We start from the raw sequence: 21480 nt of genomic DNA on the forward strand, positions 1-21480 counted from the left end.
AATTAGATCTAATAGTTTTTTTGTGTGAATTCCTTAGGATTTATATATATATAAGATCATCCAAAACTATCTCCAGAAAGAGGTAGTTTTACTTCTTCCTTCCTAATCTGCTTTTTAATTTCTTTTCCTTGTCTAATTACCCTGGGTAGAGCCTGCAGTAAGTACACTGTTGAATAGAAGAGGTATAAGCAGATAGCTTACCTTGTTCCTGATCTTCGGGAAACAGTTTTCAGTCTTTCACGTTAACTTTGATGTTCCCTGACAGTCTTTATCAGGTTGAGGAAATTCCTTCTACTCACAATTGTTGCATATTTTTATCATGAAAAGGTGTTGGGCAAATGTTTTTTAAAACCATTGTTACTTTCATAAAAAAATTTTTTTACCTCAGATTATTAATAATCTAAATTATTTTCAACAATTTTTAGAACATTATAACATTACCTAAAAAATCTTATTGGTCAAATTTTATTTGATGGAGTTTTCCAGTTTTAATGATAAAAATATTAATTTCTTTTTTTTACCCTTCCACACCCCCCCTTTTTTAATAGGAGTAACTTTATATATGGCTCATATTTGAGTAAAGAAGAAATTGCTTTCTCAGATCCCACTCCTGATGGAAAACTATTTGCAACACAGTACTGTGGCACTGGTCAGTTTCTGGTATATAATTTTATTAATGGACAAAATAGCACCTAAAACAAATTCGTGCCTGCAGTACTAGAAGACATCTACTGAAGAGAATGGATTGGTTGCTGACTTTAACCAGGAACTAGGGCCATTTTTATTACAATGAACTCAGGACTGGCAACAACCATGAGGTTGTTCCATTTTCATAAAATTGGAAACAATGCAGTAATAGCTTATTATTGTTTTGTTTTTTAAAGAAGATATTTTATTATCTTTTACAGAAATTTATGATTGATGTATTTTATCTATAGTTATTTAGACATGTTTACATGCAGCAGATAATTGTTCATAGTGGACTGAAAACTAATGCAAGGACTATGGTCTCAGTGATAAGTATATTTTGAAGTTCTTAATATGGAAATATACCAGTGTAGCTTGGTACTGTATTTTTTTATATTGATCTGCTGATACCAGTTATAGTTTTAAAGATTGTATTTTTACAGAGCGGAAACCAATGTTTTTGGTTCTTATTCAAGGAGGGTGCAATATTGCATGTTAAGGAATTCAAAGCTAATTCTTAAAGGGCCTGAAATACATTTTGAAGGAACCCCTGCAAAAAAGCAAAGTTTCAAATAAGCAGGAAGAATTCAGAATATTGAGCTTTTTCTTCCATTTCTTTCTTTCCTGTTCTAGATGCACGAAGAAGTGGAAGGTGGTAAAGAATTGAGGCTTTTCTTCTTGGAGAGCCTATAAAGTGACTAGAATTAGAAAGTACCCTCTAAAGTTTATTATTCTTTTCATTGTGGTTTTATTTCTTAAAATAAATGGCACTTGGGCACACTTAGGCTATTAACAAATCCCAAAGAGGTTTATAAAAACCTGTGGAATAGTTGTAAGCTAACTATGGATGACTTGGTATCTGCTTTGTTATTCCTCAGAAATACTACACTGAGTATATGCCCACGTTACTGGACTTCATTTTGATACTTGTCTATCCTTCATAGTGCCCTCTACTTTTAAAGGGTTTATATGTTGAAAAACTGCTGTGGCCTTTTATGACCTGTATATAATGTAGAATAAAATAATAAAATACTTGATAGCTTTTTCTAAGTGACAAATGTGATGATAATGTGTTGTCATTTGTGCTTTTTCAGGGAGTTAAGTTTGATACCTTAAAATAGAATTAAAACACTGACTTCTTACAAGTTTCACCAGTTTGCCAGAGGACCAGTATGTCTGTAACAATTCTGAACTTGGTCTTCAAAAGGCAAAATCCTAACAGGAGAATTTTTCTGGTCTTTCAGAGAAAGAAAGAGCCATAGCCCAAGAATGAAGCATCACTATGGTTTAACATAGATTATTTTTATGAGCTGAAATAATCCTATCTCCATTAAAAACCAGCTAAAATTTAGGGCTTTAAATTAGCAGGTGTGTATTTTATCCCCCTATAGATATATGTTTTTTAAACATACAGAGTGGTGTAAAGCTCTGTACTCTGTTTGTAGGGGTGTAAATATTTCCCTCTGACTCATCGTGATAGTCTGACTTTTGACACTCCTTTTCCCTTTGTACTTGAAACTATTCTAGTCATCCCTGGTGTCCTCATTTGCCTGACAGGGAGCGTAACTTTTTAAGAAGAGGATGACATTTTCAGGAATAATATAGATGCTCTAGTAGGTGTTAACTTCATAATATAGACCTAATTTCCATAGAAGCCATAGTATGCTTCTTTGTGGAGCCAAACTTGGTGGTTTCAAGGAGACCTGGGAGTAAAGAATATACATTGATTGGTTGGTTTAAATGTTACAGTTATTAGGAAAACCATTATTTTCATGTTTATATTGAAGACACAGCCCCTCAAATAACTTTTATAATCTAGGTATTTCTCTAAGGATAGTATTAATACTTCTAACTTTTGAGTGTTTGCTTATGTGTCACACCTTCTGTATGGTGCTGCATTATTTTCTTATCATGACAACTCCAATGAGGAATCTGGAGCTTAAAAGGTTAAGAGACTACTGTAGCGGTCTGTGAAAAATGTTGAAACAGAACTAAAGCTGTGATGTGTTAATGAAGATGAGACAGATAAACTTGGAGAAGATACAATTGAAGAATTGAAAGAGTTGATAACCAACTGGAGAAGGATCATGGCAAAGAATCTAGGGTAATTTGGAATTTTGACTTGGTAACTAGACAGATGGATTGACTGAGAAGGGAATACTGGAGAATTATGTTGGGAGGATTGGACCAGAAAGGATGAGCTCAGTTTTGGTACAGATTTTGAGGTGGTTGCAGAATCTCCAAGTGGAGATACCTGTTTGGTATATAACTGGATATGTTGACCTAAAGTTTGAGAGAAGTTTGAACTAAGGAAATTTATTAATGTAAATATTCAAAGGTTTAGAAGAGATGTCCCTACCATGGGGTTTGTAAAATGACAGGATGGGAGAGAGTTGTGAGGAACACCATCATTTAGGAGTCTCAGAGAAGAGTACCTGGGAAGAGGTAACAGGATCAGAAGAGAATGGTAGAAACCAAAAGAAGAGTTTTAAAAATCAAGAATGGTCAGCACTATCACATCACATTTGAAGGCTGAAGAATGACACTAGAAAAAGAAGAGCAGTCTTTTCGGAGTGGTGGAGGCAGTAACAGACACAGTGAGTATACACTAATGGCCACAGTCAAACCTCAAAAGAAGTGATTCTATAATTGTGATTGTATAAATATGTCTATGAATTTGTCAGCTGCCCTCGAATAGTTGTTGGTTCATTACAAAAATGTCTGGAGCGCCTGGGTGGTTCAGTCAGTTGAGCATCTGACTCTTTGATTTTGGCTCAGGTCATGATCTCAGGGTCGTTAGATCGAGCCCCGCATCAGGCTCCACACTTGGTGGGGAGTGTGCTTGAAATTCTGTCCCTCTCATGTCTGCACGCATGCATTCTCTCTCTCTCATTCTCTCTCAAAAATCTTAATAAAAAAAAAATGTCTAGTATATAGACATTAAAGGAACTACAAGTATAGATAGGATTCACAAGGTTTTACGAGTTATGCCCTTTCTACATGGACATGCATTGGTTTTATTATATATTGCAAGAATTATAAAAAATCATTTTACGAATGAAGCATGACTGTCATAAGGACAATAAGTACAATAGACATGCAGTGACATTTTAATTGTTCTGGCTTACATCGCATGGCTGCCCAGATACAGTTATCCCTAGCTGTATCTCACCAGGAGTTAAGATTGCTGAGTTGGTTTCTGGAGAGTGACTGCAGATACACGTTTGTCTTCTACCTATTCTCATGGCTCTTGGGCCTTTGGCACATAAAGGGAAGATACTGTCTTATGATAACCCCTCCTCCTGCCACACCATTCTAGTAAAAATAAAATACACTACTTACAGAACAAAGAAGTGGTCAGAAAACATACTGTTGCTTTCTCTTTCTTCTAACTTACTCCATCTGCTGTCATAGTCACTGAAGTGGATGCTTTCCTTAGCTCAGTACTTGACAGTAAAGAGCAGAAGGAATTTACTGTGTGAATGGCTTTAAACCTTGGCCTCAGTGGCCCTTCCTGAAACCACGTTTAGTGATGGTTTCTGTCAGTAAAACCAGGGTCTCAGTGTTAGAGCAGTGTTCTAGAGAAAGCTTACTGGTCAGTTTCCGTAACTAAAGAGAGGCCTGAAGAGCATTTGTTGCCTAGATGTTGTTCCAGCATTAGGTAGTTGAATACAAGGGTACGGCGGTCCGAGTTTCATGGCTTTTTGGTCCTTCCAATGGAGCAGCTGCTTTGGAATATGTAGTGGAACACTGGCAGTTTCTGCTTGCTTCTGAATCTGTCACCACACTTAACAAATGTTTATCGCCCTTCCTGTAAACGGTGAAGGGTCCTTGTCCTAGAAGAGTGTTTTCATGGTTCTTTATCAAAGTCTACTGTGCTAAGCAGTCTTTACATAATCGAACTGACAGGCATTTTTCTGGAATAACAAAGTTATTCTTAAAAGTAGGTAGTTGGGAAATAATTTGGAGAGTGACACCTTCTGTCATACTACACAGTTCTCACAACACAAAGTTCTGTTTCTGAGGATGCCAAAATAAGTGTAGTTGCCATCTATAAAAGATTGGGGATATACAATTTCTAATATCTCTAATAATAATTTGTAGATCTGTCATCCATATTTAATTTGGAACTCTGCAAATGGGCATGGTGTATAGATACTTTATATTAAAGTGTGTATATCTTTTTGTATAAGCTACAGATTTTCATTCAACAAATATTTATTTAACACTTTCTTGGACTGTTAGGCCAGAATAATCAAATCTTAGAGTCATCCAACCTGTGATATGTGGACTTTGTGTCTTTTTTGGACATTGCCAGTGGTAGGGAGCTCATTCCACTTTTGAACATACTAGAAAATTAGTGAAAGGAAAACAAACTTTGTCTTTTTTGGGGGGGGGTGGGAGAGAATTTTAATACATTCACCAAATTAAATGAAAGGACAACATACTGTAGACACAACTTAAGACAATTTAGAATCATAAACAAAATGTGAGGTAGACCAACTAGTGAAATTCACCAAATTTTGGTTAAGAAAATTTTACAGTAACAAAGTAACACAGGTGCCTCCTTTTCTAAAAATCACAAAAAGCAATTGCATAAGTTACAGCCAAAATAATTGAATACAACAATTCTCATTCTAATTTTAGTTTACATTCAGTATTAACCTGTGTGAACTGTCCTACATGGCAAGGTTCAACAGGTCTATAGATCAATTATTATGCAGGCCTAGCAAACACATTCATACCACAATGTTCTAAAGGATGGCAAGGCTTGAAGCTGAACACACCAAGGTATGTATTAACAAATCATGGTGTCCTGTGCTTGTGCAATTTTATCCTTAAAGGAGAAGGACCTAACATTCTCTAAAGAATTACAGATAAGGGGATTTTAAAAGATCCAAACCTTAGTAATATAGGCATTGAAAAGAATAGGCAGGTCAGTTGGAATTCTCCATCATTGGGGTTATGGTCTTTTGGCTTTTTTCTAGCATTTCTCTTCCACGGGGTTAAATAGTATATAAGAGATCACAGTTACTTGATTTTTCAAAATGCAGCCATGGAGTACCTGCATCTAAAGTTACTACTTTAAAAAACATGCTTTAGACTTTGAAGCCATAAAGCCAGAAGAAACCCTGAGAGGCCATCTGCCCCAGGTACAACTGTTTTGGAATTATTTCAAGTATCTTATTTGTTCTATATAGTAAATGTTATTGGAATATTGCACAAACAGTGGGTTTCTTGATATCATCTGCATTAGGCCCTTTCAGCAAAACAGGAACAATTGAAATACATTCATATCTAAATCAACCTGCTTCAAAACGTACCTCTTTACCAAAAATTCTGCTGTACTAAAATTAAGGAGTATTTTTAAAGAATACATAAGGCAGATCCTCTTTGAAGGACAATTTTAAAAAATGGGGTTTAAAGGAATTGCTCATTTCAAAATACATTTAAAGCATCATAAGTAGCTATATTAAAAACCAAGAGATCTGCAAACCATTTTCAGATTAGTACATTCCATCTTTTCACTACTGTAAACTCCTTGTTATCACAGGCCAATAAAGCTGGTCAGTTAACATTATTTGTTCTAAGTAAATGCAGGCCTAGGCAGCCCCCTCTCAGTAGTTTCAGGCCACAGGTAAGACATAAAAAATGGCCATTTTAAGTGGTACATATGGGCTAATAAGAAAAATGTCAAAAGAGATTGTTTAGTGATGAGAACTGGAGTAATTTAAGCATAAACTTCCAATAGACTTAGTTTGTTCTTGAACATTTTCTAAAAGTCTGTTTTTGATTAAAATATATTGGTGAGAAACCTGTAGAAACTTATACTGTTGATATTAAACAAACATTCCCTGCTGATTTTAGTGAGTCAGAAACTTTGGGAATCTTTCTCACTTCTCACAGAGAGCATCACTGGTAGGATTAAAATAGTTGTCTCTCTTCCTCTCCGGCTCTGTTTCCCATTTCAGCAGTTTTTATCTTGTCGTCAGTATAAGGGAGCTGATACTCATTTGGTATGTCTTTTAAAGGAAGCGTTGCTTGAGGCCCTGAAAAGAAACAAACTACTTCTACTCTGCACAGAACCATAGCCTGACCTTTAGCTTTCCTGGTGCCAGCTGCTTCATTCCAACCAAACAGGGTGGGTATGGTGACCGCTGAAAGCTCTTTCATTGGCTCAACTACTGAATTAGGTTCTCCTTGTACAAGATTAAACTCTGTTCCATATTCTCATAGACATAGTGTGCTTAGAGACTGGAAACATTTTTAAAGAGGGAAAAAAGCAAAGGAATTTCAGCAAGGAGAAGCTGCATAAATGCATACAGTGCCTGCTCTGCATTTACTGATTTGTTTGTTCAGTTTAAATAGTAAACTTTTAACTCCTGTGGAAATTTTGCCAAAAGTTTCAATACATATAAGATTATAAATCTTAAACTAACACTGCACAGAGAAAGACAAAGCTACTTCTTTTTTTTTAAAATACAAATATCTTCTACATTCTATCATTTCAGACCCCTGAGTAATACTGTACCAAAGTACAGATCTGAAGAGAAACTGAGGGTTCAGGCCTCAAACGTTAATCTTCAATTAATTCCACACCAACGGTGTGAGTCTCATGTAACACATTCAGGCTAGCTAATGCCGAGAGTCCGTTTTCCCCCTAACATAGTGTAGTAGAAAAAACAATGCAAACTCCATGTTCGTTCTCCAAAGTATATCCTCCTCAGGCTCCCATGGCAGACCATGTCTTAAGTAATTGCATAACTGCCTAGGGTGGAGTTAACCTGAATTTAAGGTCCTGACAGTGGAACTGAAAGAGAGTGGTACCCCCCAAGACCTGGGTCAGATTGGGGTTGGAGGGGTGGATTTCTTTGGAGAACAAATATGTTGCACTTTGCTCCACAGTGATTGTACTTTAAAGGAAAAAAAAAATCCTAAATAATTGTTTCTGCCCCACCCCACCTAGGCATCCCTTTGCTATTTTTGGTCTCTTCAAAAGCTCATACATGGCGGCCAGTGAGAAAGTAGAGGGGCTTGTCATCGCTGCTATTAGCGGTTTGAAACTCGTCCCGGAGGCGGAACTGCCACTCATCCTCTAGCTCTAAGCGGACAATTGTTTGGCGTAAGGAGCTTCTGTCTTGGCAGATGACACACAGGGTAGCACCTTCAGAAGAAAGACAGAAATGCATCTTAGGCTCAGGGATTGAAATTATAAAGAACCTACCATCTTTTTCTGATTATATCGTCTAAGCTAAGACATCTAAGAACCAACATATAGGTAAGTGACCTATCACAATTATTCGTTCTAATTTTATTTTTTATTTAAGTAGTATTACAAATTCAAAAGTTTAAGAGTGCAAAGTGAAAAATCTCCCCTTCCCCTGTGGTGACCATTGGTAAAACCAATGTTCTGTGTTTCTAGTCCAGGGCTTCTCCATCTTAGCAACACTGGATAATTCTATTATGGGGGATGTTCTGTTCTTGTAGGATGGTTTAGCAGCATCCTTGGCTTCCACTCACTAGATGCCAGCAGCACCCTCCAATGTGGCAATCTAAAATGTCTCCTGATATTGCCAAATGTCCCCTGGGAGGCACCCCCCCCCACTCCAGGTGCATTTTATGCATATATAAATACACACAACATCATCTGTTCTTAAATTCTACATACGAGTGAAACCTTACAGTATTTGTCTTTCTCTGACTTATTTCACTTAGCATTATATACCCTCTAGGCCCATTCATGCTGCTGCAAATGGCAAGATCTTTTTTATGGTGGAGTTAGTCCATTGTATATAAATACATCTTCCTTATTTATTCATCTGTGGTGGGACACTTGGGTTACTTACATATATTGCCTGTTGTAAACAATGCTGCAGTAAACATCGGGCTGCATATATCTTTTTGAATTAATGTTTTCATTTTCTTTGGGAAATACCCAGTACTGGAATTACTGGATCATATGATTAATCCTATCTTTAATTTTTGAGGAAACTCTACACTGTTTTCCACAGTGGCTTGTGCACAATATTCTGAATCCTCCTTTATTCACTGACCTCAGAGGTCATTTTGTCATGATTGTGATGCTTAATCTGCAGTGTGTTCTTGGGCACATCTCTTTTGTATAGTGCATACCTGTTGAAGCCACTTTAGCTTCTATACCAGAATCACAACTCTTAACCTGATTTTTATTAAAATTCGATTATTTGAGAAGCATTATTTCTGCTTACATTGCATCATTCCTTTCTAAAATTAATAGTGGCAAAAACAAAATGTGGTCACATTTCTTGTGGTATATCTGCGTTTTTGTCCTGGCATAACAACAACTTGATTCCACCTCCACCCCAGTTAAGAAAATTGTGGCCCTGGTTTAAAAGCAAGGTGTTCAACTTACTAGTAAAAACGATTGTTAAAGTGCTTTTTTATATGTTTCACCTCCCTGTTTTGTCTGGGGGAACAACGGCATTCACAAGGAAAAGACACTAAATTTGACTTACCTTTTAGAAACTTAAATTTCTTCAGAAGATCAGCACCTACAAAAGAGTCACAGAGGTACAAGAGAAGTCCACTGAAAAGCAGCCCTTCACAGCTGACATTGCTGGAGTGGGGCCTGGAGCTGACGTAGCATATGGCCACCTGGATGGGCATTTCAAAAAGCAAGCAGAACATCTCTATGTTAGCTGAGTGAGCCAGTGCCTTTCTCTTTAGCTGTTTCAGGATAAGGTAAAGGAGGTAAATTTTCTATTGAAACTTAAATAGGTTGGTTATTTAAACTCTGCACCTTTTTTTTTTTTTTAAAGATTTTATGTATTTGACAGAGACAGCCAGCGAGAGAGGGAACACAAGCAGCGGGAGTGGGAGAGGAAGTAGGCGGCTCCCAGCAGAGCAGGGAGCCCGATGATGCGGGGCTCAGTCCCAGGACCCCAGGATCATGCACCTCTTTTATTTAGTGTGCCAAGTTTGAACTTATTTAAATCTTGTTTCTCTTAATGAAGGACAGTTGAGAGAATTAGTGGTAAGAAACAAAACAGGCCTCTCCACCTAAACGTCTTCATAAAATGAAAAACTACCTTCCACAAAAAGGTATATTTAGAAAAGATTAAATGTTTTGATGAGAAATTTTTTAATTCTCATCAATAAGGTAATCAGCTTTTCATTTAGGTACACTTAAATTTTCAATCAGACAGAAGCTTCAAGCAGTACATATTTTAAGTAGGCTCCACACCCAGTGTGGAGCCCAGTATAGGGCTTGAACTCCCGATCCTGAGATCAAGACCTGCGTGGAGATCGAGTCAGATGTCTAACCAGCTCAGCCGCCCAGGCACCCCCAGCAGTGCATGATTTTTAAAATTTAGCTCTGTATGGCTTGCGTGTACAGGATATAATGTTACAGAAATTACAGGGAAGTAAGATAGTTGGGGAGACCTTGAGAACAGTGAAATGGCTTAATGTGTGGACCTGACCACTGGGATCCAAATAAGGGTTCCTCTGCTTAGTAGCTAGTAGGTGACTTTGAGCAGCTGCCCTCATTTTACCATACCTCAGTTTCCTTGTCTGGAGACATAACAGCAGTACCTGTTTCATAGAACTGTTTTGTGGAATAAATACTGTAAACTGCTTAGTAGGTATTCAGTGAGTATTAGCTGCTGTTAGACAACATAGTCTTTACTACTACTACTACTACTACTACTACTACTAACGTCTAGAGCCCTGGGCCCTGGGGTGGAGGAGTTTGGAGATAACATAAAAGGCACTATTATACCTGATGGTTTTTAAGGTTCCTTCTGCCTCTAAAATTCTACAATTTATGGTCCAACCCACAGTGTAGATTACTAAAATTTCATAAGAATGAGAATGTAAAGTGTTGATGCTATTTGAATTAAAAATCTGTTCCCGGGGGCACCTGGGTGGCTCAGTCAGTTAAGTGTCTGCCTTTGGGCCAGTCATGATCCCAGGATCTTGGGATCGAGCCCTGCATTGGGCTCCTTGCTCAGCGGGGAGCCTGTTTCCCTCTCCCCCTCTGCCCCTCCCCACTGCTTGTGCTCCAGCTCTCTCAAATGAATAAATAAATAAATCTTTTTAAAAAAATCAGTTTTCAGAATTGAATACAGTTGTGTTTCAGTCTGAGAGATTGTGTACGTCAATACAAAGAAAGGAAATAAAGTAAACCAAAGTGTTAACTGTTTCCATTACAAGTGATTTTTTCCCTTTATACCTTTTATTTTTTAAAAAATTCTTTACAAGGATATTATGTTAATGAATAGAATAAAATATTTTTAAAAGAATATTAATAATCATAGGGGAAAGCTTAGTGGTGGAAGCCCTTAAAAAGTTCCAAAAGCCATCAGTGGTCTAAAGATGCAAGTGACAACTTTTTTTAAAAAACTAAAACTGATGGAGAATTTGAAACAAACAAGAGAAAGAATGAAAAATAAGTTAACAATGGGAAAAAAAAAAGAAATCCAGGAATAGAAGGTAATGAAGTGACAGCTATATAAAGGTTTCCTGTGATCCCCTAAATCGTTCAGCAATCACCGAGCTCCTTTTCTGCCTAAAACAGTGGTGAAGACACAGTGTGCCTCTGAAGAACTGTGTCCTGGGAGACATCATGTGATTATAATATGGTCTGATACACTGTAAGACAGCAAGCAGCTGCTTCTGTCCAAGGTCATGGGTAGGCTTCTCAGTGGAACTGACCTCTGAGCTAAGCTTTGCGTATTCACTGGCTCATTGTGGAGAGCGGAAGTAGTATGGGGAGGGACAGTTGCCATCACATCTTGTGTGAGCCTTTGCAGTATATCCCAGGCTCCTTTTTTGTCTCCATTTAAGCTTTCGAATGGGAGCTAAAAGGGGAAAGAAATGGATGGAAGTGGGTAAAAGCACAGTACTAGCCCTCTTCCCTTTACCTCTGGTCCAATGTTAAGGTAGCAGTCAACGGCCAGCACAGGACTCTTGAAGTTATGGATGGCTTTGGGGAAGAGTTTGTAGGAAGCATGCTGAAGGAACTTCTCCAGGAGAAACTGCGCAGGGGCTGCCAGTAGTGTGTGTTCACTGTCGGGAGCACAGACATACTGAAGGGGCAAGATGGGTGCTAAGCTCTCTGACACCTGAAATCAGAGCCGAGATTATCATGGGAGATATGTCTGTCACTGGATGAAACGGGCAAGGAAAAACTGCATTGCATGCTAACGGTCCCCAAATAAGAGCAGTAGCACAGTGACAGATGCTGGGCTCAAATGTAAGTCGTTCTTGGCTTCTGAAAAAGTTCTTTCCCCTTGGAAATAGGTTGGGTCTAACTTAACACATGGCAAGGGCAGGAGAAATGTAGGCTTCTTTGAAAGTTAGTGCATTTAGCAACATTGTGAAGGCCCACAGGAAGCCTTTCACAGCGCTGCTGGATGTGGATGGGTTAAATCGCATCCCACCAGATCCAAAAAATAAAAGCAAAGAGGTTTCTAAGCTTCACTGGGGAATTCACATGTTAGAGATGATTAGATACCAGTAAATCTCTTAAAAGAAATGGGTAGGTGCATGGAATTCACTCTCAACAGGTGTTGATTGGTATTATTTTCCTTAAAAAAAAAACGTGGCAAAGGAACAGACAAGCATCTTAATTTACATTTCTCTTATGTATTAAAGAATGTAAAAATGTTAATTTTGCTAGTTCATGAAGATAGAATGTTAAGTTTGAAACTAAGATTTGATGGAATTGTTAAGCCTTAAGTCTTTAAAGAAAAGTAGATCTGTTGACTTTTCACATCTTATGTTTTGCTCTGGATGAATCCTCAGTAAGGGGAATGAGACTGCAAACTTGGCATTAGGAACTGACTGCCTTGTGCTATCTCACTTTCCAGTCAAGTGCCAAGTGCTTAATGCCAGTGCCTAGTAACAAATAAATATTAGTAAGAAATTGTCTTAATTTTCAACAGTAGAATCAAGCTTGCAAACTTACCATGATCTTTGGTTTAATGATAAAGTCCCTTTGCCCTCCAACCTGAACATGTTTCTTCATGAGACTGAAGTTATTAAAGCGGCAGATGAGGAGGCCACTGCTGTTTGTTCTCAGGTTAAAGTCAACATCTTCACAGAAATACCTAAATCATAATCACAGGGATAGGTCTCTACCTGCCACATCTGAGCCATGGTAATCACACACAAATGCATCACAGCTGTTAGGAGACAGACTTGGAATCAACCTTGCCTGGAGCTGGCCCTCTTAACACTGGCCTGTGACTCCCCTGAATTGGGCACTGCAGTCGTTAAAAGGAGGAGAAAGTGAGATGGCTTTGGCCCTAGATATCCCAAGGGGCCTTGGGTATTGCTGAACTGAAACAGGACTGCACATAATACATACTCTCGTGGGACACGAATGCAGAGGTGCTCCCAGTTTTAAAATCCTGGCTGCAAACAGGATGAAACATTTGCCAAATTTAAAACAGACACGAAATAGCTACAGCATATTCTAATAGCTACAGGGTTGGGGGTTGACATAAGAGGGACTTTATGGTCCCTGACATTCCTCGCTTGGCCATCTCAGATTTTCCAGTATGGGGATATTATTTATTCAGGAGGCATGACCAGGGCTAGCCTGCTCTATTGCCACCCGCTGGCTCTTCCCTAAAGGATCCAGACCTCTGGATTTTACTAACATTTAGGGAAAGGATTAACTTCTGAGATCTGAGGATGAAAGAGTTCACCTTCAATGGGTTATTGGTCCAAGGACTGATTTGTGTTGACATAGTAGTTTTTGTCCCTGTTTAGTTCTTGTTGAATATTATTTAAGGGTCTGGGTCAGTTTGAGGGATTATGAAGGGGCACTTTAGGGGCTTGTGATCCCCCCGCTCCTTGTCCACAAAAAGAGATTCTCAGTTTTTCAAAGACCAAGTCAAAGGAATAGACACATTATAGGGGTCAGAGTTGGACAGAAGCAATCAGTATTTGCCAGGATTACTTGCCTCCACGAGGCCTGACTTACCTGTTGAAGTCGTACTGCACGTTCTGAGTCAAGTCTATGTTGAGGAGAATGAAGTCATGCACATGGCACCTAGAGAATGGGGCTTTCAGGCTCTGAGAAGTCAGCTTGCTGCTCCATTTCTGTATGCCCAGGATTGCGTAGTGGATGATTTTTGGTGTTGCTTCAATATGCTGCAAGACACTCTTCAAGGACACGTTCTTACTGGAAACTCCTGCTTCCATGGGCTGGCTGTGAAATGTGAAGTTGGTTTAAATAAGAGATCAATAAATACTACTGAGGGTCGTTTAGGAAGGGCTAACACTACTATACAGTATTAATATCTGTAAAGGATATAATTAGCTGGTTTACTTTATATTAGCCTGGAATAGAAAAAATGTCAAGCCTAGTTTTCATGCTGCCTGTCACTGCTAACTTAAGGAAGCTCCCTTTTGGGAGTGGGGCTTACCGCATTAAGGCAGAGAAAGAGACCCAGCCCATCTCAAAGTGAATAATGAACAGGGAGTTACCGAGAGCCAGAGGTTAGAAGCACATAGGTATACCTCCCAGTGTGGTAACTACGGTATAACAGAGGAATATATGAAAATGTCACTGGCTTCACTACTGCAAGTGGAAACAGACACAATGTGAGAGCTGGAAGGTCACCTGAAAGTGTTTCAGTGGGGGGTGCTCCTGGTGTTTGGGGGCCATTTATTGCATAGGACTGCTCCAGGTTTAGCATTCTTTGGTCCTCATGGACCCCCTTCACCACTGTCCTAGGAAGGAGAACCACTGATACTGGCTCAACCCTCATTTTTACAAGTGATGGAATTGAGACAGATGAAAAGACTTTCCCTTTTCATCCAGGTAGTTACGAAGCAGAGCTGGGGTTAAAAAGCAGGTCTGATTCCGGAGCCAGTGGACTTTCTAAATCATAGCGCCTTTCCAGACTTTATAGCAAACCAAAGCCGTGATGCAGAAATAGTCCAGGAATGTAATGGCACACTGAGTATCTAAATTTAAGAGAGAGTGTAGTGAAGGTAGTCTCCTGGATCATTGTTTTGCTCTGGAAAGCTGTACCTCTCTCATTTACTTCCATCCATAACTGTAGCCGAGGAAAGGGTCTTCTTCCTAGCATTAGGTCATACTCTCCTAGAACTGCTTGGCAAGTACTACTACCTGCTCTGATCCTGAACACTGTGAACGTTCCACAGAACACACGAGTCGTCCATCACAACGATGAAAGGCCAGACACACTGGCGTTTAACTCCCAGTTCTTCCAGGCGGTTCCTCTCCAGTTCCAGATTGTGATAGGACAGCTCCTTAATGAGAAACCTGGCAGCACCTGGAAGGCAACAACCACAGCTGTACATCCTTCGCTCAGGCTTGACCCAAACCCCTTAGACAGCTCACATTCCACAGGCATGCCTGTTCACATGGTGACCATGCAGGGTGGGAGGGTCAACCAATTGTTCAGAGCAGTGGTTCTCAAACGAGTAAAAATAAGAATCACTGAAGGAGTCTGTTTAAAATGCTGACTCCTGGAGCCCATCACCAGAGATTTACTTTAGGTCTGATAAAGGGCCAGAAACCAGAGCAGTTTTTGATGATGCAGATGATTCATGAACTACATACACTTTGAGGGCTTCTGCAAGAATCCATTTTCCCTCATGGGGAAAAGGATACCACATAGAGGAAATGCTTATTACTGGTTAGGTCCTTTTAAAGCCGTAAGACGTGCTGTTAGTCTTAGAAGCAGCCACTTGCATGTCCTGCTGTAGGGAGTGGCCAGGTTTGCAGTAAGTGGGTATGCTGCTTATACTAATGTATCCCCTGCTTTAGGAGATTGACAGCAATGTCTTCTTTGAAGAAGATTCTAGAAAGTGGCATCCTTTGCCTAGATGGGCTTTTTTGCAAGAGGCAGTATGGTATAGTAAAAGACTGGAGCCATGCTGGCAACATAAATCCTGACTCCACCCCTTTCTAGTTGCGTGACAGTGAAAAAGTTAACTTCCCTATGCCTTGGCTTCTCCACGTGTAAGAAGACAGTGATAATGTCTACTTCACAGGATTGTTTTATGGTGCTCAGGACAGTGCCTAACATGTGGTAAGTACTATTAGAGATTATTAAGATGACGATCATCAGATCCTCCGTGTCGTTGCAAATGGCAAGATTTCATTCTTTTTCTGACTGAATAATACTCCATTGTGTATATACGCCACATCTTTATCCTTTTTCATCTATCAGTGGGTACTTAGGTTGCTTCCATAATTTGGCTATTATAAATAATGCTAACTCAAACAAGCCAGTCAAAGAAAGACGAAGACCATATGATTTTACTTACAGGTGGAATTTAAGAAACAAAACGAATGAAGAAAAAAAAAAAAAAGACAAACCAAAAACCAGACTTAACTATAGAGAACAAACAGATGATTACAGGGAAGGGGGGTGGAGGTTGGGTGAAATAGGTGATGTGGATTAAGAGTACACTTGAGCACTGAGTAATATATGGAATTGCTGAATCACTATATTGTACACCTAAAACAAATATAACACTATATGTTTACACTGGAATTAGAATTTAAAAAAATTAAAAAGATGATCATCGCAGCCAAATTTTATGAGTGGGCCACCCGAAAATGAACATGTAGGTAATGAAATGAAGAGGCTAAAAAAAGCGATTAAATCTGTGGAGGAACTAGAAAAACAGTTTGAATAGATCAAGGGTACTACTAGAGATTTAGGAAAATCTACCTTCCAAGAGCATGTGTATAATACTTTGTATTCTTGGTGGAGTAAGGACCATATATGAAAAGCCCACAACTAACATTGTAATGGTAAAAAACTGAAAGCTTTTACTCTAGGGTAAGAACAAGACAAGGATTGTTCCATTGTACCATTACCACTTCTATTTAACACAGTACTGGAAATCCTAGCCAGAGTTGGTTAGGCAAGAAAAAGAAAGAAAAGGCACTCAGATTGGAAAGGAAGAAGGAAAATTATCTCTTTGTAGACAACATGACCTTATATGTAGAAAACCATAAAGATTCTGCACACACATACAAACGTTAGGAATAATAAAAGTGAATTCAGCAAAGTTGCAGGTATAAAACTAAAAAATCAGTTGTGTCTCTACACACTAACAATAATCTAAAAGGGAAATTAAGAAAACAATTCCATTTACAGTGGCATCAAAAAGAATAAAATACTTAGGAATAAATGTTTAACCAAGCATGTGAAAGACCTGTACATGAAAAAGTACAAAACATTGCTGTAAGAAAGTAAAGACGACACAGGTAAATGGAAAGACATCCATGTTCATGGATTGGAAGACGTAATATTGTTGAGATGTCAATATCACCCAAATGATCTACAGATTTAATGCAATCCCTCTCAAAATCTTAATGATTTGTGTGTGTGCAGAAATTAAAAAAAAAAAAAATCCATCCTTAAATTCATATGGAATCTTAAGGGACCCTCAATAGCCAAAACGACCTCGAAAAAGAAGAACAAAGCTGGAAGTCTCACAGTTGGCTAATTTCAAAACTTAACTATAAAATGATAGTAATGAATGCAGTAGTGGCCTAAAGACAGACATATAGGCCAATGGGATAAGAATACAGAGCCTAGCAGTATGCTCTTGTGTTTTTGGGCCAGTCCTAAGGGACTGTACAGTCAAGTGATTTTTTGAAAAAGGTGTCAGGACCATTCAATGGAAAAAGGACAGTTTCTCCAACAGATGTTATTGGAAAAACTGATATTCACATGGAAAAGAATGAAGCTGGACCTGTATCTTACATTATATAAAACTAAAGTGGATCAAAGATCTAAATGCAAGAGCTAAAACTATAAAACTCTTAGAAGAAAACAGGTGAAAAGCTTGCTGTTGTATGTAGCAATGACTTGTCGGATAGGACACCAAAAGAACAGCCAGCAAAAGAAAAAAAAAGGTAAATTGGACTGCATCAAAATTTAAAATTTCTGTGCACCCATAACCATCAAGGAAATTGAAGCAGTAATCAAAAATCTCCCAACAAACAAGAGCCCAGGGCCGGATGGCTTCCCAGGGGAATTCTACCAAACATTTAAAGAAAAATTAATACCTATTCTTCCGAAGCTGTTTCAAAAAATAGAAATGGAAGGGAAACTTCCAAACTCTCTGAGGCAAGTATTACCTTGATCCCAAAACCAGACAAAGACCCGACCAAAAAAGAGAACTACAGACCAATATCCCTGATGAAAATGGAGGTAAAAATTCTCACCAAAATACTAGCCAATAGGATCCAACAGTACATTAAAAGGATTATTCACCACGACCAAGTGGGATTTATTCCTGGGCTGCAAGGGTGGTTCAACATCTGCAAATCAATCAATGTGATACACTACATAAATAAAGGACAAGAACCCGATGATCCACTCAGTAGATGCAGAAAAAGCATTTGACAAAATACAGCATCCTTTCTTGATTAAAACTCTTTGTAGTGTAGGAATAGAGGGAACATCCCCCAATATCATAAAAGCCATCTATGAAAAACCCACAGCAAATATCATTCTCAGTGGGGAAAAACAGAGCTTTTCCCTTAAGGTCGGGAACATGGCAGGGATGTCCACTCTCACCACTGCTGTTAGACATAGTACTAGAAGTCCTAGCCTCAGCAATCAGACAACAAAAAGACATTCCAATCGGCAAAAAAGTCAAACTCTCACTCTTTGCAAATGACATGATACTCTGTGTGGAAAACCCAAAAGACTCAACCCCAAAACTGCTGGAACTCACACAGCAATTCGGTAAAGTGGCAGGATATAAAATCAATGCACAGAAATTGGTTGCATTCCTAAACACTAACAAGGAGAGGAAAGAGAAGGAGTTGATCCCATTTACAATTGTACCCAAAACCATGAGGTAACTAGGAATAAACCTAACCAAAGAGGTACTCAGAAAACTATAGAACACTCATGAAAGAAATTGAGGAAGACACAAAGAAATGGAAAAACGTTCCATGCTCATGGATTGGAAGAGCAAACAGAGTTAAAATGTCTATGCTACCTAGAGCAATCTACACATTTGATGCAATCTCTATCAAAATACCATCAACTTTTTTCACAGAGCTGGAACAAATAATCCCCAAGTGTGTATGGAACCAGAAAAGACCCCGAATAGTCAAAGGAATGTTGAAACAGAAAACCAAAGCTGGTGGCATCACAGTCCCAGACTTCAAGCTCTATTACAAAGCTGTAATCATCAAGAGAGTAAGGTACTGACGCAAAAAATAGACACATAAATCAGTGGAACAGAATTGGAAGCCCAGAAATGGACCCTCAACTCTGGTCAACTAATCTTTGACACACAGGAAAGAATATCCAATGGAAAAAAGTCTCTTCAACAGATGGTGTTGGAAAAATTGGACAGCCACATGCAGAAAAATGAAACTGAACCATTTCCTTAAACCATACACAAAATGGATGAAAGACCTAAATGTGAGACAGGAATCCATCAAAATCCTAGGAGAGAACACAGGCAGCAACCTCTTCGACCTCAGCCGCAACTTCTTGCTAGACACGTCTTCAAAGGCAAGGGAAACAGGCAAAAATGAGCTATTGGGACTTCATCAAGATAAAAAGCTTGTGCACAGTAAAGGAGATAGTCAACAAAACCAAAAGACAACCGACATAATGGGAGAAGATATTTGCAAATGTCTTATGAAATAAAGGGCTAGTATCCAAAATCTATAAAGTACTTATCAAACTCAACACCCAAAGAATCCAATCAAGAAATGGGTAGAAGACATGAACAGACATTCCTCCAAAGAAGAGATACAAGTGGCCAACAGATCCATGAAAAAATGCTCCATAGCACTTGGCATCAGGGAAATACAAATCAAAACCACAATGAGATACCACCTCACACCAGTCAGAATGGCTAAAATTAATTCAGGAAGTGACAGATGTTGGCAAGGATGGGGAGAAAGGGGAACCCTCTTACACTGTTGGTTGGAAATGCAAGCTGGTGCGGCCACTCTGGAAAATAGTATGGAGGTTCCTCAAAAAGTTGAAAATAGAACTACCCTACGACCCAGCAATTGCAGTACTGGGTATCTACCCCAAAGATATAAATGTAGTGATCCGAAGGGGTGCCTGTGCCCCAATGTTTATAGCAGCAATGTCCACAATAGCCAAACTATGGAAAGAGCTCAGATTTCCATCAACAGATGAATCGATAAAGAAGATGCAGTGTGTGTGTGTGTATATACCTATACCTATACCCATATATATATATATATGTAATTATCATATGATCTCACTGATATGTGGAATTTAAGAAACAAAACAGAAGATTATAGGGGAAGAGAGGAAAAAATAAAACAGGATGAAATCAGCGAGGGAGACAAACCATAAGAGACTCTTAACTGTAGGAAACAAACTGAGGGTTGCTGGAGGGGAGGGTGGTGGGGGGCTGGGGTTACTGGGTGATGGACAGGGAGGGCATGCGATGTAATGAGCACTAGTTATTATATAAGACTCATGAATCACAGGCCTGTACCTCTGAAACCAGTAATACATTTATATGTTAATTAATCGAATTTAAATTTAAAAAGTTTTTTAAAAAAATAAGAGCATACAATAAAGAATATTACTCAAAGATCTAAAAAAAATAAAAATAAAATTTCTGTATAAAGGATATAATTAACAGTGGAAAGCAACCCATGAAATTGGAGAAAACATTTACAAATCATGAGGGGGTTAACATCCAGAATATATAAAGGACTCCCAGAAGTCAACAACAAAAAATCTAATTAAAAAATAGGGAAAGGACTTGAATAGATTGTCCAAAGGAGATATACAAATGGCCAAGAAGCACGTGACAAGATGCTCAACATCACTAATCATTAGGGAAATGCAAATCAAATCACAGTAAGATAGCATCTCCTACCTATTAGGATGGTTATTATCAAAAGACAAGCAAACAAAAGATAAAACTCAGAAAATAATTATTACTGAGGATATGAAGAAACATGTTGCTCTGTTGGTAGGAATATAAAATGGTAGAGCCATTATGGAAAGCAGGTCAATTCCTCAAAAAATTAAAAACAATTACCATATGATTCAGCAACTCTATTTCTGAGTATATACTCAAAAGAACTGAAATCAGGGTTCCTGAGGATATGTTTGCTATGTCTATGTTCATAGCAGCATTATTCACAAGTGTCCCATCGGTGGATGAACGGCTAAAGAAAATGGGTATACATACAACGGAATGTTACTCAGCCTTAAAAAGGAAGGAGATTCTGACACATGTACAATGGAGATGAACCTTAAGAACATTTTGCTAAGTGAAATAAGCCAGACACAGAAGAACAAATACTGTATGAGAAGCTTACATGAGGTACCTAAAGTAGTCAGATTCACAGAGACAAAATAGAGTGGTGGTTGCCAGGGAAAAGGGGAAATGAGTTAATTTTCAATGGTATGGAGTTTCAGTTTTGCGAGATGAAGAGAGTTTTGGAGATTAGTTGCAAAACAATGTGAATATACTGAATGCTACTGAACTATACCCTTAAAAATGGCTAAGATGGTAAATTTTATGCTGTTTTTTTCCCCAAAATAAAAAATTAAAAATAATTTGCATGTATTTCATTTGCATATATGTTAGTTTCTCCTCAAATTATTGCAAAAATGGCAAAAGTGCCACTAAGCAAATTCAGTCAGCTCTGGGATGAGGAAATTCCCCTAAAGATCTGTAAGGCACAGAAGGGTAACTTGAGGATCGTATTCATATGGAGAAATATTTGAGTTAGTTTGGGGATATGTGGTTTTGGAGAAGACAGAGAACCAGAAATATGGA

At 38.5% G+C, this 21480-nt stretch overlaps 2 protein-coding genes across 10 annotated transcripts in view; one reads left to right on the forward strand and one right to left on the reverse strand.

The window, feature by feature from the left end:
• Positions 1 to 1724, forward strand: part of ESCO1 (establishment of sister chromatid cohesion N-acetyltransferase 1) — a 71917-nt gene extending 70193 nt beyond the window's left edge. For 8 of the 9 annotated variants that reach the window (XM_008690604.2, XM_040632666.1, XM_040632671.1 and 5 more), the window contains one exon: positions 549 to 1724. In XM_008690604.2, coding sequence (XP_008688826.2) covers positions 549 to 696 — 148 coding nt within the window. In that variant the 3' untranslated portion in view covers positions 697 to 1724. The remainder of the gene's footprint in view (positions 1 to 548) is intronic. The other variant, XM_008690596.2, reaches the window with a different exon arrangement.
• Positions 1725 to 5194: 3470 nt separating this feature from the next.
• Positions 5195 to 21480, reverse strand: part of GREB1L (GREB1 like retinoic acid receptor coactivator) — a 144591-nt gene continuing 128305 nt past the window's right edge. The window contains exons 28-33 of the mRNA XM_040632672.1: positions 14816 to 14981; positions 13661 to 13888; positions 12638 to 12779; positions 11592 to 11792; positions 9183 to 9321; positions 5195 to 7852 (exon numbers count right to left, since the gene is read on the reverse strand). Coding sequence (XP_040488606.1) covers positions 7689 to 7852; positions 9183 to 9321; positions 11592 to 11792; positions 12638 to 12779; positions 13661 to 13888; positions 14816 to 14981 — 1040 coding nt within the window. The 3' untranslated portion in view covers positions 5195 to 7688. The remainder of the gene's footprint in view (positions 7853 to 9182; positions 9322 to 11591; positions 11793 to 12637; positions 12780 to 13660; positions 13889 to 14815; positions 14982 to 21480) is intronic.

Source organism: Ursus maritimus, unplaced genomic scaffold (genome assembly GCF_017311325.1).
Source record: "Ursus maritimus isolate PB19 unplaced genomic scaffold, ASM1731132v1 scaffold_18, whole genome shotgun sequence".
Lineage (NCBI taxonomy): Eukaryota > Metazoa > Chordata > Mammalia > Carnivora > Ursidae > Ursus > Ursus maritimus.